This window comes from Nicotiana tomentosiformis, chromosome 5, assembly GCF_000390325.3.
Source record: "Nicotiana tomentosiformis chromosome 5, ASM39032v3, whole genome shotgun sequence".
Classification (NCBI taxonomy): Eukaryota; Viridiplantae; Streptophyta; class Magnoliopsida; order Solanales; family Solanaceae; genus Nicotiana; species Nicotiana tomentosiformis.
Genome location: NC_090816.1, coordinates 43,051,708 through 43,066,204, shown reverse-complemented (window position 1 = coordinate 43,066,204; position 14,497 = coordinate 43,051,708). Strand labels below are relative to the sequence as shown.

Here is a 14,497-nt window from a genome sequence, read left to right as displayed (position 1 = left end):
GATTTGTATTGTATGGTTGATACCGATCTCTGTTCGACCGGGGTTCTCTGTCGATATCCCTTTGAGTTCTGCCGACGGGCTTGTTTGGATAAACGGAACCGGAACGGGTCCCCAATTGATCATCCTCGATCCTGATCTTTGACTGGTACCGATTATGTAAATCGGCCCAGGTTACCGCTGGATATTCAATTAAATTCTTCTTTAGCTGTCGTGATGCCACCGAACTTTGTTCGTTCAAACCTTGAGTAAAGGCTTGAACAGCCCAATCATCTGTGACCGATGGTAGTTCCATGCATTCCATATGGAACCGAGATACTAATTCCCTCAATACTTCGTTGTCTTTTTGTTTCACCTTGAAGAGGTCCGACTTCCTAGTCGCAACCCTTATTGCTCTGGCATGTGCCTTTACAAAGGAGTCTGCAAGCATGGCGAAGGAATCGATGAAATTAGGCGGCAAATTGTGGCATCATATCATTGATCCTTTCGACAAGGTTTCTCCAAATTTCTTCAGTATAACAGATTCAATCTCATCGTCTTCCAAGTCATTCCCTTTTATTGCGGATGTATAAGAAGTGACATGCTCATTAGGGTCGGTGGTTCCATTGTACTTAGGAATTTCTGGCATTCGGAATGGGTTTTGGAGCCGCACTTGGAGGAAAAGCCTTCTGTACGAATTTCTTTGAATCCATACCCTTTAGAATCGGCGGTGCCCCCGGTATTTGATCAACCCGGGAGTTGTATGTCTCTACTTTCTTGTCATTTGCCTCGATTTTCTTTTCTCCCGATTCAATCCATTTAGTGAGCTCCTCAAGCATTTTCATAATGGCGGGGTCAGTTCCCGATTCGTTGGCGTTCGACCTTTCTGACACAGGCTGGGTCCTGTGGATGACTTCTGGTTTGATCTTACTACTGATTTTGTAGTTGTGCTATAGCGGCTTGTTGAGCCTGTAACATTTTGAATATCAATTGGAGGCTAACTCCACCATCTTCTCCGCCCTGCGTACCTCAACCACCTGATCGAACTTCCCTATGTATCAATGCCCAAATTTCCATTTAGGACGACATGTGAACTGACATCAAAGGAATTTGCAATTGGTGCTCCCTCGAGGTCAATTTGAGGTGTCTCGATCCCTGGGGCAGCTATATTGTCATTTTTCCCGTGAAATCCGAGGCCGTTGTCAACATGTGTAGGCGCTACTTGTGAATTTGACATGTTTATCCTGAAAACAAAGATACTTACGAGAATAAATGTAAAGCGGTGTGTGTTACCGGAATCAGTATTAAGATATCACTATTATCCTTGGCCCCACGGTAGGCGTCAAACTGTTTACCCTTAAAATTGGATAATAATTAAACTTATAATGTGGTTCTAAGGACACATGATTTTACTTAATACCAATTGATAAATATGAAGATTAATAACAGAAATTAACTATAAAGTAAAGCAAACCAGTGTTAGAATGGAACACAGCCCTCGAGTTTGGATACCATCGAACTAGTTGATGCAAGAACAATTAAAATATAACAAGCTGATGAACAATAGTATAAACGAGAAAGAGAATTATATTTCTTTGATATCTGTGAACAATGTGTGTTACAAATGATTAGAACCCCCTTTAAATAGTAGAGGAATTTCACTTATGGTATAATTCTAATTACAGAAGGAAATCCCATGATTAGCTAATTAACCGTTTCTGATTTGATCCGTTCCAAGATTTACGCCATGATCCTCGACCAGTCACGTATATCTCGCCTTTCTGTTATTGTGCTATCTTCGATCTTGCTCGATGTCTGTCTCATTTGGCTTCGATCGCTACTAGCCTCGATCTCGACAGGTACCTCGATTCTGAACTCGGTACCTTATCCTCGTGATTTAGTCTGTTCCGTTACGAGGCCATCCTTCGATGCAACCTCCCGGTGTCGGTCAAATAGTAAAATCGGGTGGGTCCGATTTTAACCGTATACAACTACATAAAGAAAAAAGAAAAAAGAAGATGAAAACGATACATGAACCAGTTACTTCATACTTTAGCAGAGAAACCATGTCTTGTCGTAGACCCCAAACTTTGCTTCTTCCTTTAAATATCAAACATAGTATAAGCAAAATGCTTGAAAGTTTGCTTGTAGAATGCTTTGACATTATCTATCCACATAAGGATGAATAATGTTATAACGTCTTTAGCAAAGAAGAAACAACATCACAATAATGAGATGGCAAATACGACTTTTCGATTTTTATAACGGATGAATCATTTAGCAATTTATTTAAGAGAATAAAAATAATACTATTGACACCTTATTCTTTGGGTTGTGTTCTAAATATATTGAATTAGAAACAATTCAAAGGTTGGTGATGCTTAGAATTCCCAAGAAATTCTAGAACATAGGATTTCCAATTAACAACATTCAGTAACTATTATTTAATATTTAATAGGAGGTTACTAATTAATGGTGAAAGTCAAAGGGCTACCAATTGCCATATTTGTCTTTATTTCAATTAAATGTTTTATTTTTTTATTAATTTTATTAGTATGTATATTTATATTTTTTGTACAAAATTATATTTGAAATGATATCATGTTGAAGGGTATTATAGTCATTTAGTTTTATAGGATTATTTCAGTCTTTTAAGTTTCTATTTTGATATTCATGCTTATAATATATATATATATATATATATATATATATATATATATATATATATATATATATATATAGTATGATGTAAACGAATGATATATTTTCTTCTGCATTTACGCATCTTAAAATCTCCATAAATGCACCTCCTTTCGTGATACAACCTACCATCCTATAAATCGAGGCCAAAAAATCATTCAACCTTCAACAATTTCTCCATCAAAGATTGACAATCACTTTTTAAGTTAAAAACAAATTGAGAAGTAACTTAACATCAAATAAATAGCTTACGTTTGGGAGTGACATTAGGTGTATAGTCGAGGATCCTCCTCGAAGTAGTTTGTATAAGCCGAACAATATACATCCACTCTATAATGTATTTAGGCGCACATTTCATTTTCCAAACTCCCTAGAATGTTAGGCAGGGAACACTTCACATAAATATTGAGTGATGCCATTTGAAGCTTTTAAAGTCCACCATTCCATTAAGATACATTGCACATCTTTAGAGTATCCTAAAAAGCAAAAGCCCATTAAGGCTGAGAAGGGCTTCCTCACACTTTATGCAATTAAGTTGGACCAATAAAGTCAAAGTAATGTTAAAATGATAGTAAAGAAAACTCATGAGATCTTCACTTGCAAGATTAGATTTGGAGTCCAACTATCTACTAAAGTCATTTTTTTTTGTAACAATAAAGTCACTTAACTATGTCAATAACACTCAAAAGGTCACTCAATGAGAGAGATAAACGTAATCCAATAAATGAATTAAACTCATTCGAAGAGCAAAACTGAAATCCGAAGTTTAGAAGATCTTCATGCCATTGTGACTAATTAAATTAAAGAGGCGAGTGAGTAAATGTACCATTTCGCCAAATAGTTGAACAAATTTAAAGAACAGTTGAAACCAAAAGGCAAAATGGGGAGATCAGTGTTGCTCGCCGTTATTGATAAAGAACCTAAACTTGATCGTAAAGAGCAATATAATTGGTAAAACTTGAAGAGAAGGAATCAATGCAAACACTTGACAATAAGCAATTCAATTAATTAAATGAACCAAAAGAAGTTATAGTGGCTGCAATAGAGCTTAACGTTGTCAAACATGAAGTTTTAAAATATTTATCAACCGGTAAATTAATTAAAGTCAAATTGTAGAAGTAATATATGCAACAGATCAAGATAAACTACAAGCTAAAAATCTCTATAATCCTAGGCAAAACATAGCTTAACACAATTTCCAACATGTTCATTTTGATTCCACAAAAAAAAAATATTTCTCTTAAAACGCACTTTACAGTTTTTAGGTAAGGTTCAAGTGTAAATTCCGGTACCAATGATATTATTGTTTACCATTCGAATCAGATAACAGTTGAATTTATATGTGGGTTTAAGAATACGTAATACAACTTAGTACAAATTAAGAGAATAGATTAATATTGAAATTGATAATAAAAGAATAAATACAAACCACACGAATCGAACAACTAATTGGCCCTCTAGTTCGATCACCCTTGAATCAACTGATGTTTCAATTGATGTATGAACAGAGTAACAAGATGATAAAAGCTAGAAAATGACAGTGTATTGCTTTATGTTACGTAATGTGATGCCTTTTATAAATGATCAGACCCCCTTTATATAGTAGGGGAGTCTTACTCTTGATACAATTATATATGAGGTAAGAAATCTCATGATTAGTTAATTAATTGGCCTATCCTTGATATGTGCCGAGATTTCCGCCGTGATCTACAACCGATCGCGGATATTTCGTCCTTCTGTTATTCGATTTGACAAATTTCTCTCGATCTCGACTGACCTCGATTTTGTTTGGTTCCGGGGTCTCGAACTTAACGATATAACCTCGCACCTCGGTTCGATATAATTCGAAGTCGAACCTTAATCTATCATATTCCTGTCTCAATTAGTCATACAAGGGAGCGAGCGCGATTTTGACCGTATACAATTATGTACCCTAACCATGTTTCTATAGATTCGGTGGGCAGAAGTGGAGAGTCCAAACATATCTGGAACTGGAAGCCCAAAGTCACCAAAAGAGTCACCCCTTACTCTTTTTCCTCTCCATTGCTACGATGCGCGAGTTAGTCGATCTATAGAGAAACATAACGCATGCATCCCTTACTCTTTATCCTCTCAATTTCAGTGTTAGTATCTCCCTACGATGAAAACATCTTCTCTGTTTTGCTGGATTCATATGATATCCAGGCCATGCATCAAATCATTCTCCTTGATATATCCAATAATCTTATGTTTGTAACAGAGAACAAATAAAGATATAAGTGTGTGACAAAGAGATAGAATTTGTAGCATAGACAAATCATAGAGTTAAGAAAGAAGAAAAGTAGAAATATGTCACAGAAAAGAAGAAACTGAGGATTTCTTCATTGTATTCTTACGAACACCGCAATTGACGAAACGGAAGATAAATAAGGGGGAAAAAAAGAGAAAGTCCAAAAAATTGACAAAAAAGATAATTGAGTTTGTAAGGTAAATAGATGCCACATCATCTTGTATTGTCCCTCTTTTATATATTTATATAGATTACCCTTGTAGTCATTTAAAATTTATTGGAATTAAATCCATAAAATAATTTGGACTATATTTTAAATTCAGGATATATTAGTTCAAATAAATTTATGGGATAATATAATTGGATCAATTATATAAGTTCAATATATATGGATTAAATAAATAAGTCTTAATTCATTGGGCTACAGATGATGAGCCCACTTCATTAGGCCCAGGATGTAACCTTCCTAAAAGCACAATTTGGTGCCACATGTTAATGACGTGGCATGCCAAGTCAAATGGAAGAACCAATATGATCATGCCACGTGTCAAAATGACAAAGCATGCCAAGTCAAATTAAAAGACCAATGAAACGGTGTCACATGTGCAAGTGACATGTTCTGACCAATCAAATACGACATTGTCACTCTTCAATCTGATTGGTCGGAAGAAGTTTGTTCTCATCACAACTCTTCCCTTTCACAACTATAAATAGGGGTCTTCATAACATTCAAGTACTTCAACACAAATTTCAAGTATTCAAGATCAAGAACGAAGTCAAATCAGATACAAGGCGTTCAAGATCAAGGCTACTTGTTCGTGATAAAATTCGGGGCAACAATCAAAGCGATCGAGACGGATAAATCAAATTCAAATTCAAGATCAACCTCAAAGGCCCTTGAATTTATATTGAAAAAGTAGAATCAGAGAATTCATATAGATTGTAACACTCAAACTATTTGAAATCAAATGCTACAATTGTTGCAATATTTTTCGATCTTGATTTTATTTTCTTGACGCAATTTATTGTCTACGACCTAGACAATTTTCAGCCACAAATACTTTTCAAACTTGGCGGCTTGCTGATAAGTAGTAATTTTGGACCAAAGAAATCATTTTTATCAGAACTACTGCATAAAGGACTGAACTTTTCCTCTCATCTGCAAACTGCACTAGAGGTATAGAGCAAACACATTATGGATTCCATGCTGGGTTTTTCAAGCTTTTTAGTAGTTATTTTGCTGGCTATTTCACTCCAAGTTTTTTTGTTCTCACCAATATCCCCTGATATTCTTGAAATTCCTTCTTCCTCTAAATCCTTCACCACTACATTTACATCAAACAGCCATTTGCAGGTAACTTTAAAGAAAAAAAAGGTTCCTTAATATTTTCTTACTTGCCTCTATCCAATTTATGGATTTAATTTATGTACAATGTCAATGAATTTTAACTTTTGATAGTATGTGATAGTTATCATATTTATCAGATTACCAATTAATGTTCAAACGATGCTAATATGGACTGTTTTTGGTGGTGTTAATTTCAGAGGGTAAGTAAACTTGGAGAAGGGTATCTAGATAGACCAGAAGATGTGGCAGTGGACAAAATGGGAGTTTTATATACAGCTACTAGAGATGGTTGGATCAAAAGATTGCACAAGAATGGGACTTGGGAGAGTTGGAAGTATATTGGGAGTAATTCTTTACTAGGACTTACAGTATCAGCTGCTGGTCATGTCATTGTATGTGACGCTGACGAGGTAATTAATTTTGCAGCCTATTAGTGGTAAACAAATGAATAGCTTGGCTAAGTAAACATTGCCTAATAGATTTTGAGAATTTTAATATACCACGTATATTAGATAGTCTTACCGTTGCAATATGATATCCACACCTGAAGTTTCTAATAGTAACAATTGTATGATGTGCAGGGGTTGCTTAAGGTTAGTGAAGATGGCGTGAGTGTTCTTGCTTCACATGTCAACGGTGAAAAAATAAGGTAAAAGATTACATGTTCTTCCGCACAAGCAAAGCAAAGAGTTTCTACACCAAATTTTGCGTGGCGTTTTTTTTTTTTTTTTTTTTTTGGGGGCCGGGGGGTGTGTGGGGGGGGGGGGGGGCGGGGGTCCGATGAAGGGGGTGAGGAGTTGGCTGAGAATTGGGTGGAAGATTGTTTCTAACAAACCTGTAGATATCAATATGATATTGCCTGTATTAACAACTAGGAAGAAACATCAAAATAGGCGAAGAGCAATATATCTTATGATACATGATGGAGTATGGACTTTTTTTTCGAGTTGATATAATTTCAAAAAGTAGGAATTCTTTAAAAATTAAGTACCATTATATAACTTCAATCCAACAAAGTTTCGGGAGATTGATTCATGAACCAAGTTTATTTTGTTGTTAAATGGAAATGAACGATCCCTAACGAGTAAGAAAGCATCAATTCACAATATCACAACACGATATTTGTGTAATTTGTTTATAGCATCCAAGATAATATGATCGTGGCACATAAGGTTCGAACTGCTGTTACAATATTAAATTAGTGCGTCGTTAGGCAAAGGTGACTATGCCCAGATGGGAGTCTTCCGTCCTTTGTTGAAATTGACAAAAGTCCCGGTGGATGACAATTTTGAATGGGAATTTCACCCTATAAAAGGAGGCCTAATGTTTAGGATTTAAACACACCTCTCATTTGCCTTTTATCTTCTTAAGGCATTTGTATCTTCTTTCTTTAGTATTATTTCACTTGTAATTTTGGAGTGGAATAAAATATTGATTGTGTCCGAGAAAGTAGGCAAAATTGACCGAACCTCGTAAATTCTGGTGTTCTTTTATTGTTGTCTTATTGTCTTGTTTATTATTTAGTGGTTGTCATAATTTTTGGTATAGTAGTTGTGACTCATTCACACTATATACATTTGACTTCCGCAACAATTGGTATCAGAGCCAAGGTACTGTCTAAGTATGCTCTGTGGTTGTAGCATAGTCTGATCTTCTACATCAGAAAAGATCTATCTTGGTAACTGAGTCAAGGTTCTGTCTGAGTATGCTCTGTGGTTGCAGCTTAATCTGATCTTCCACACCAGAAAGGAAATAATCTTGATTTGTGTCGTCAGCTACTAAATAATATTTGTGTCAAAATGGGAGACGATAAACAAGAAAAATCTACATCAAGTGTCAATAATACGTCATCATTGGCATCTTCGCTTATGACAAGAATTGTGTCAAATGCGAAATTTGCGGTAGAAATTTTTGACGGGTCAGGACATTTTGGGATGTGGCAAGGCGAGGTTCTAGATGTTCTTTTTCAACAAGGGCTAGATCTTGCCATTGAAGAAAAGAAGCCAGATGTTATTGGAGAAGAAGATTGGAAAATTATCAATCGTGTTGCTTGCGGTACCATTCGATCCTACCTTGCTAGAGAGCAGAAATATCCATACACAAAGAAAACTTCTGCAAGTAAATTATGAAAAGCACTGGAGGATAAATTTTTGAAGAAAAACAGTCAAAATAAATTGTACGTGAAGAAGAGACTGTTTCGCTTCACCTATGTTCTTGGTACCACAATGAATGAACATATCACCAGTTTCAATAAGTTGGTCACAGATTTGCAAAATATGGATGCAACTTTTGATGATGGTGACTTGGCCTTGATGTTGTTTGGGTCACTTCCTAATGAGTACGAGCATCTTGAAACTACTCTGCTACATGAAAATGACGAAATTTCTCTCAGAGAAGTCTGTTCGGCTTTGTACAGCTATGAACAAAGAAAGGGAGAAAAATAGAAGGGAGGAGAAGGAGAAGCACTAATTGTGAGGGGTCGTCCTCAAAATCAAACGAGGACTAAGAAGGAAGATCCAAGTCGAGATCTAGACCCAGCAAAGATGAATGTGCCTTTTGTCGAGAAAAGGGGCACTGGAAGAAAGACTGTCCGAAGTTGAAGAATAAGGCCAGACATAACAATGGAAAGGCCATTATTGGATTCAAATGTAGCTGATTGTGATGATTCAGACTTCTCATTAGTTACAACAGAGTTATCAACATCATCAGACATATGGTTGATGGACTCGGCTTGTAGCTATCATATATGTCCCAACAAGGACTGGTTCGTAAATTTTCAAGAAGGAGAATATGGAGTCATCCACACAGCGGATAACAACCCTCTTACCTCATATGGCATTGGTTCAATAAGATTAAGGAGCCATGATGGAATGATCAGAACATTAACAGATGTTCGATATGTACCGGGTTTGAAGAAGAATCTCATCTCTGTGGGAGCCCTAGAATCAAAAGGGTTCAAAATCATTGCAGAAAATGGAGTGATGAGAATATGCTCCGGTGCACTAGTGGTAATGAAGGCCAATCGGAAGAACAATAACATGTACTGCTATCGTGGTAGCACAGTTATTGGGACAGCAACAGTGACATCCAGTGATGACAAAGAGGCAGAAGCAACCAGGCTATGGCACATGCGCTTGGGACATGCTGGAGGAAAATCCTTGAAAGCTTTATCTAATCAAGGATTGTTAAAAGGCGTAAAGACTTGCAACTTGGAGTTTTGCGAGCATTGTGTCAAAGGGAAACAGACAAGGGTTAAATTTGGTATAGCGATCCATAATACTAAAGGCATTTTGGATTATGTACACTCTGATGTTTGGGGTGCTTCCAAAACACCTTCATTGGGTGGGAAGCACTATTTTGTAACCTTTGTTGATGATTTTTCCCGAAGAGTGTGGGTGTATACAATGAAGAGGAAAGATGAAGTGTTGGGAATTTTTCTCAAATGGAAAACGATGGTGGAGAATCAAACAGGCAGGAGGATCAAGTGTATTCGCACAGACAATGGAGGTGAATACAAAAATGATCATTTCAATAAGGTCTGTGAAAATGATGGCATCGTCCGACACTTCACTGTCAGAAATACACCACAACAGAATGGAGTGGCAGAACGTATGAACCGGACTTTACTGGAGAAGGTACGGTGTATGTTGTCCAATGCTGGCTTGGGCAAAGAATTTTGGGCTGAGGCAATTACATATGCATGCCACCTCATTAATCGTCTACCATCTGCTGCTATTGATGGCAAGACACCATTTGAAAAATGGTATGGAAAACCTGCTGTAGATTATGACTCTTTGCACGTGTTTGGCTCAATTGCATACTATCATGTGAAAGAGTCAAAATTGGATCCAAGAGCAAAGAAGGCTATATTTATGGGGATTACTTCTGGAGTCAAAGGATACCGCTTATGGTGTCTAGAGACAAGGAATATTATATTCAGCAGAGATGTTACCTTTGATGAATCTGCCATAACAGATAAGGTGACAATTGAAGATGTCAAACAAACTGGTGGTGCATCAAAGCAGGTGGAGTTTGAGGAAAAATTTATTTTTCCTATACAAGAAGCAGAGGAGGAAACTCATGAAGATTACCCTCTAGAAGAAGAGCCAGTAGAAAGGGAGATTCCAACTCAGGAACCTCGATAACAACTTGAATCAATAGCAACCAGCAGGCCAAAAAGGACAATAACGAAACCTGTTCGTCTCATAGAGACAGTTGCTTGCGCAACCTCAATTGTAGCTGATGGTGTTCCTACCACTTATAAAGACGCAATCCAAAGTTCAGAAGAAGATAAGTGGAGGATTGCCATGAATGAAGAAATGCAATCCCTTCATCAGAATCATACATGGAAATTGGCCAATCTCCCGAAGGGAAAGAAAACAATTGGGTGCAAATGGGTATTTGCAAAGAAAGAAGGATTTCCTAACAAAGAAGATGTTCGCTACAAAGCAAGATTGGTGGCCAAAGGATATGCTCAGAAGGAGGGAATTGATTACAATGAAGTATTTTCTCCAGTTGTAAAATATTCCTCCATTAGAATTATGTTGGCTTTGGTAGCATAGTTGGATTTGGAACTAGTTCAGATGGATGTAAAAACTGCGTTTTTACATGGAAACTTGGAGGAGAAAATCTACATGAATCAACCAGAAGGATTCAAAGTTGCTGGAAAAGAAAATATGGTATGCAAACTTGAAAAATCGTTGTACGGATTGAAACAATCTTCTAGACAATGGTACAAGCGATTTGACAAGTTTATGTTGCGGCAAGGGTACAAGACAAGCAAATACAATCATTGTGTGTATTTGCGCAAACTTAATGATGGTTCCTTTGTATATCTTCTCCTATATGTTGATGATATGTTGATAACTTCCAACAATTCGGAAGAAATTGATAAGTTGAAGATTCAACTGAAGGAGGAGTTCGAGATGAAGGATCTGGGAGAGGCAAAGAAAATTCTTGGCATGGAGATAATAAGAGATAGACGTTCAAAGAAACTCTGTTTATCTCAGAAAGAATATTTGAATAGAGTACTACAGCGTTTTGGCATAGATAAGAAGAATAAGCCAATTAGTACGCCACTTGCTCCCCATTTTAAGCTAAGTACTACTATGTCGCCAAAGAATGAAACTGAACAGGAGTATATGTCAAGGGTACCATACGCAAATACTATTGGTAGCTTGATGTATGCAATGGTTTGTACGAGACCTGACATTTCACAAGCCGTTGGAGTTATTAGCAGATATATGCATAATCCAGGCAAGGAGCATTGGCAAGCTGTGAAATGGATTCTACGGTATATTCATAGTACTGTAGATGTTGGGTTAGTTTTTGAGCAGGAAGGCAATCGGTCTGTAGTTGGATATTGTGACTCAGATTTTGCGGGTGATCTGGACAAACGAAGGTCAACTACTGGTTATGTGTTTACTTTTGCAAAGGCACCAGTTAGTTGGAAGTCTACTTTGCAGTCAACAGTTGCTTTGTCTACAACAGAGGCAGAGTACATGGCTATTACGGAGGCTGTGAAGGAGGCAATTTGGCTTCAGGGGTTGCTAAAGGAGCTTGGTATTGAACAAAAAAATATTACAATTTTTTGTGATAGTCAAAGTGCTATTCAATTAGCGAAGAACCAAGTTTATCATGCAAGGACGAAGCACATTGATGTTCGGTATCATTTCGTACGAGAAATCATAGAAGAAGGTGGAGTCACGGTGAAGAAAATTCATACTACGGAGAACCCTGCTGATATGCTGACAAAAGTGGTGACTGCGGTCAAGTTTCAACATTGTTTGGATTTGATCAACATTGTTGAACACTAAAGATTGAAGATGAAGACACAACCAAAATTTGTTATTGAGAGAAAATTGAAGATGTGGAATTTTGCCAAGGTGGAGATTTGTTGAAATTGTCAAAAGTCCCACATCGGTGGATGACAATTTTGAATGGGAATTTCACCCTATAAAAGGAGGCCTAATGTTTAGGATTTAAACACACCTCTCATTTGCCTTTTATCTTCTTAAGGCATTTGTATCTTCTTTCTTTAGTATTATTTCACTTGTAATTTTGGAGTGGAATAAAATATTCATTGTGTCCGAGGAAGTAGGCAAAATTGACCGAACCTCGTAAATTCTGGTGTTCTTTTATTGTTGTCTTATTGTCTTGTTTATTATTTAGTGGTTGTCATAATTTTTGGTATAGTAGTTGTGACTCATTCACACTATATACATTTGACTTCCGCAACATCCTCCACCAGCTTTGTCTAGGACATAGTTTAAATTTGTGACATGCGCCTAATTAATTGACACATCTATGTGTAATGTGTTGTGTCCTTACCAATGAACCAAAGCCCTGAGGGATGATTTTTATGATGCTGTTAGCAGCAAAATTATAAAATTTCTCCGGATCTTATGTCCATCAATTGTTCTTGTGTGGGTGTCCATGCGCACATAAAATATTTAATGAAAATCCATTGCAAACTAAACGTTAGAGTGTGTACAGATTTGCAGATGATGTGGTGGAAGCATCAGATGGGAGTCTATACTTCAGTGTCGCAAGCACCAAATTTGGATTCCACGAATGGTACCTTGACGTGCTTGAAGCCAAGCCCCATGGTCAACTTCTCAAATATAATCCTTCATTGAACAAGACCTCTGTAATTCTTCATAACTTGGCCTTTGCAAATGGCGTTGCTCTCTCTGCAGAACAAGATTACTTAATTGTCTGTGAAACGTGGAAGTAAGTATTCTCGAATTATTGAATGATATTCTACAATATTGGAGATCATTGAGTAAATATCTTTTGCTGAAACTGTTGACATATTTCTTCATATTAACTAACACGGTTTCTTCATGATAATCAGATTTAGGTGCCTAAAGTATTGGCTGAAGGAGGAAATCAAAGGACAAACAGAGATCTTCGTCGATAATCTTACTGCTGCACCCGACAACATCAAGCTTGCTCCAGATGGTTCGTTCTGGATAGCTCTAGTAGAGGTAAGTTATAAACACCTTGCAGTAGCAGAGAAGGTTCATCTGCTGTGCCAATTTAACGACTCATCTGTTACAGTTTACAGCTCGTGGACTAAATTTTGTACACTCGTCAAGAGCTTCAAAACATTTGCTGGCAACTTTCCCCAAATTGATAAACTGGGTCATTGGAGCATACCACAAAGCTATGGTAGTGAATGTGGCAGCTGATGGGAAGATAATCAAAGGCTTTGATGATCCAACTGGAAAGGTCATGTCATTTGTGACATCTGTGCTGGAGTATGAAGGTCATCTATATTTGGGAAGTCTCAACTGTGACTTCATAGGAAAGTTACCACTGACAACCTCAACTGTGTAGCCATTGCTAACTTGCTCACATTATGGTCTATAAATTCTACGTCTTGATTCCTAGAATGTATGCTAAGCAAATTTGAGAAATATAATATCATCATAGCTATAGGACAACCACCACAGGTACCAAGAATTTAACGAGATGTTCAAGACCAGCTACTGTTGATAATAACGCAATAATGACACCTTGTTAAGGAACCAAATTAAAGTTTAAGGAGGAAAAGTGAAAGTGCAGCTTCCTTTTGTCCCCTTGTAAACATACACACAGGACCAAGCTGCTTGATATAAGACCAATTAATAATTCCTGGCAGTTGCATTCGAACAATTTCTGAAACTAATATGACACCAAGAAAAGTTACAATGGAACATAATTTGTAACTCGTATGAGCTTACACTGAGGGATTCCATACACTCTAACGCCAGTTGTAACAACCGGATCCTCAGACGGTATTCAATAGCAATCAGTCGCGTTCACTCATGGCAGTTAAGTGCTCATCAATTTCTTCAGTAACGGATCTTCACTCCTCACAACACCAACCTGCCAAAGACAAGAAGAAATAATGTATACAAGCAGTGAACCAGTTCAGTTACAATCCTGCGAAACCACTAAAATTCACTTAACACTACCCAAGGCAAATCAATTCTGTGATACAGGTCTCATATCTATATTTTGCAACCACTCGCTCTACTGAGAAAATAGTACATTATTGACCCATCTCCCTTCTATAAACAATGGAAGTATGCAAATATCTTAAGGGTCATTATACCTCAAAGGAGAGTAACGCTTCCTAAAGCCAATCGAGCAAGAGAAAGATTCATTCTGAAGAAAAAGCAAGGAGATGGAGGCAAAAAGCAATCATCCCTCTCTTT

At 37.1% G+C, this 14,497-nt stretch overlaps 1 protein-coding gene across 1 annotated transcript; it reads left to right on the top strand.

Moving 5' to 3' along the window:
* The first annotated feature begins 6,057 nt into the window (after positions 1–6,057).
* Positions 6,058–13,744, top strand: LOC104104101 (protein STRICTOSIDINE SYNTHASE-LIKE 5-like). The gene is made up of 6 exons (XM_070174839.1): positions 6,058–6,299; positions 6,491–6,703; positions 6,875–6,942; positions 12,789–13,025; positions 13,150–13,282; positions 13,356–13,744. The coding sequence occupies exons 1-6, from the start codon at positions 6,141–6,143 to the stop codon at positions 13,632–13,634; spliced, it is 1,089 nt and encodes a 362-aa protein (XP_070030940.1). The 5' UTR covers positions 6,058–6,140; the 3' UTR covers positions 13,635–13,744.
* Positions 13,745–14,497: the final 753 nt, after the last annotated feature.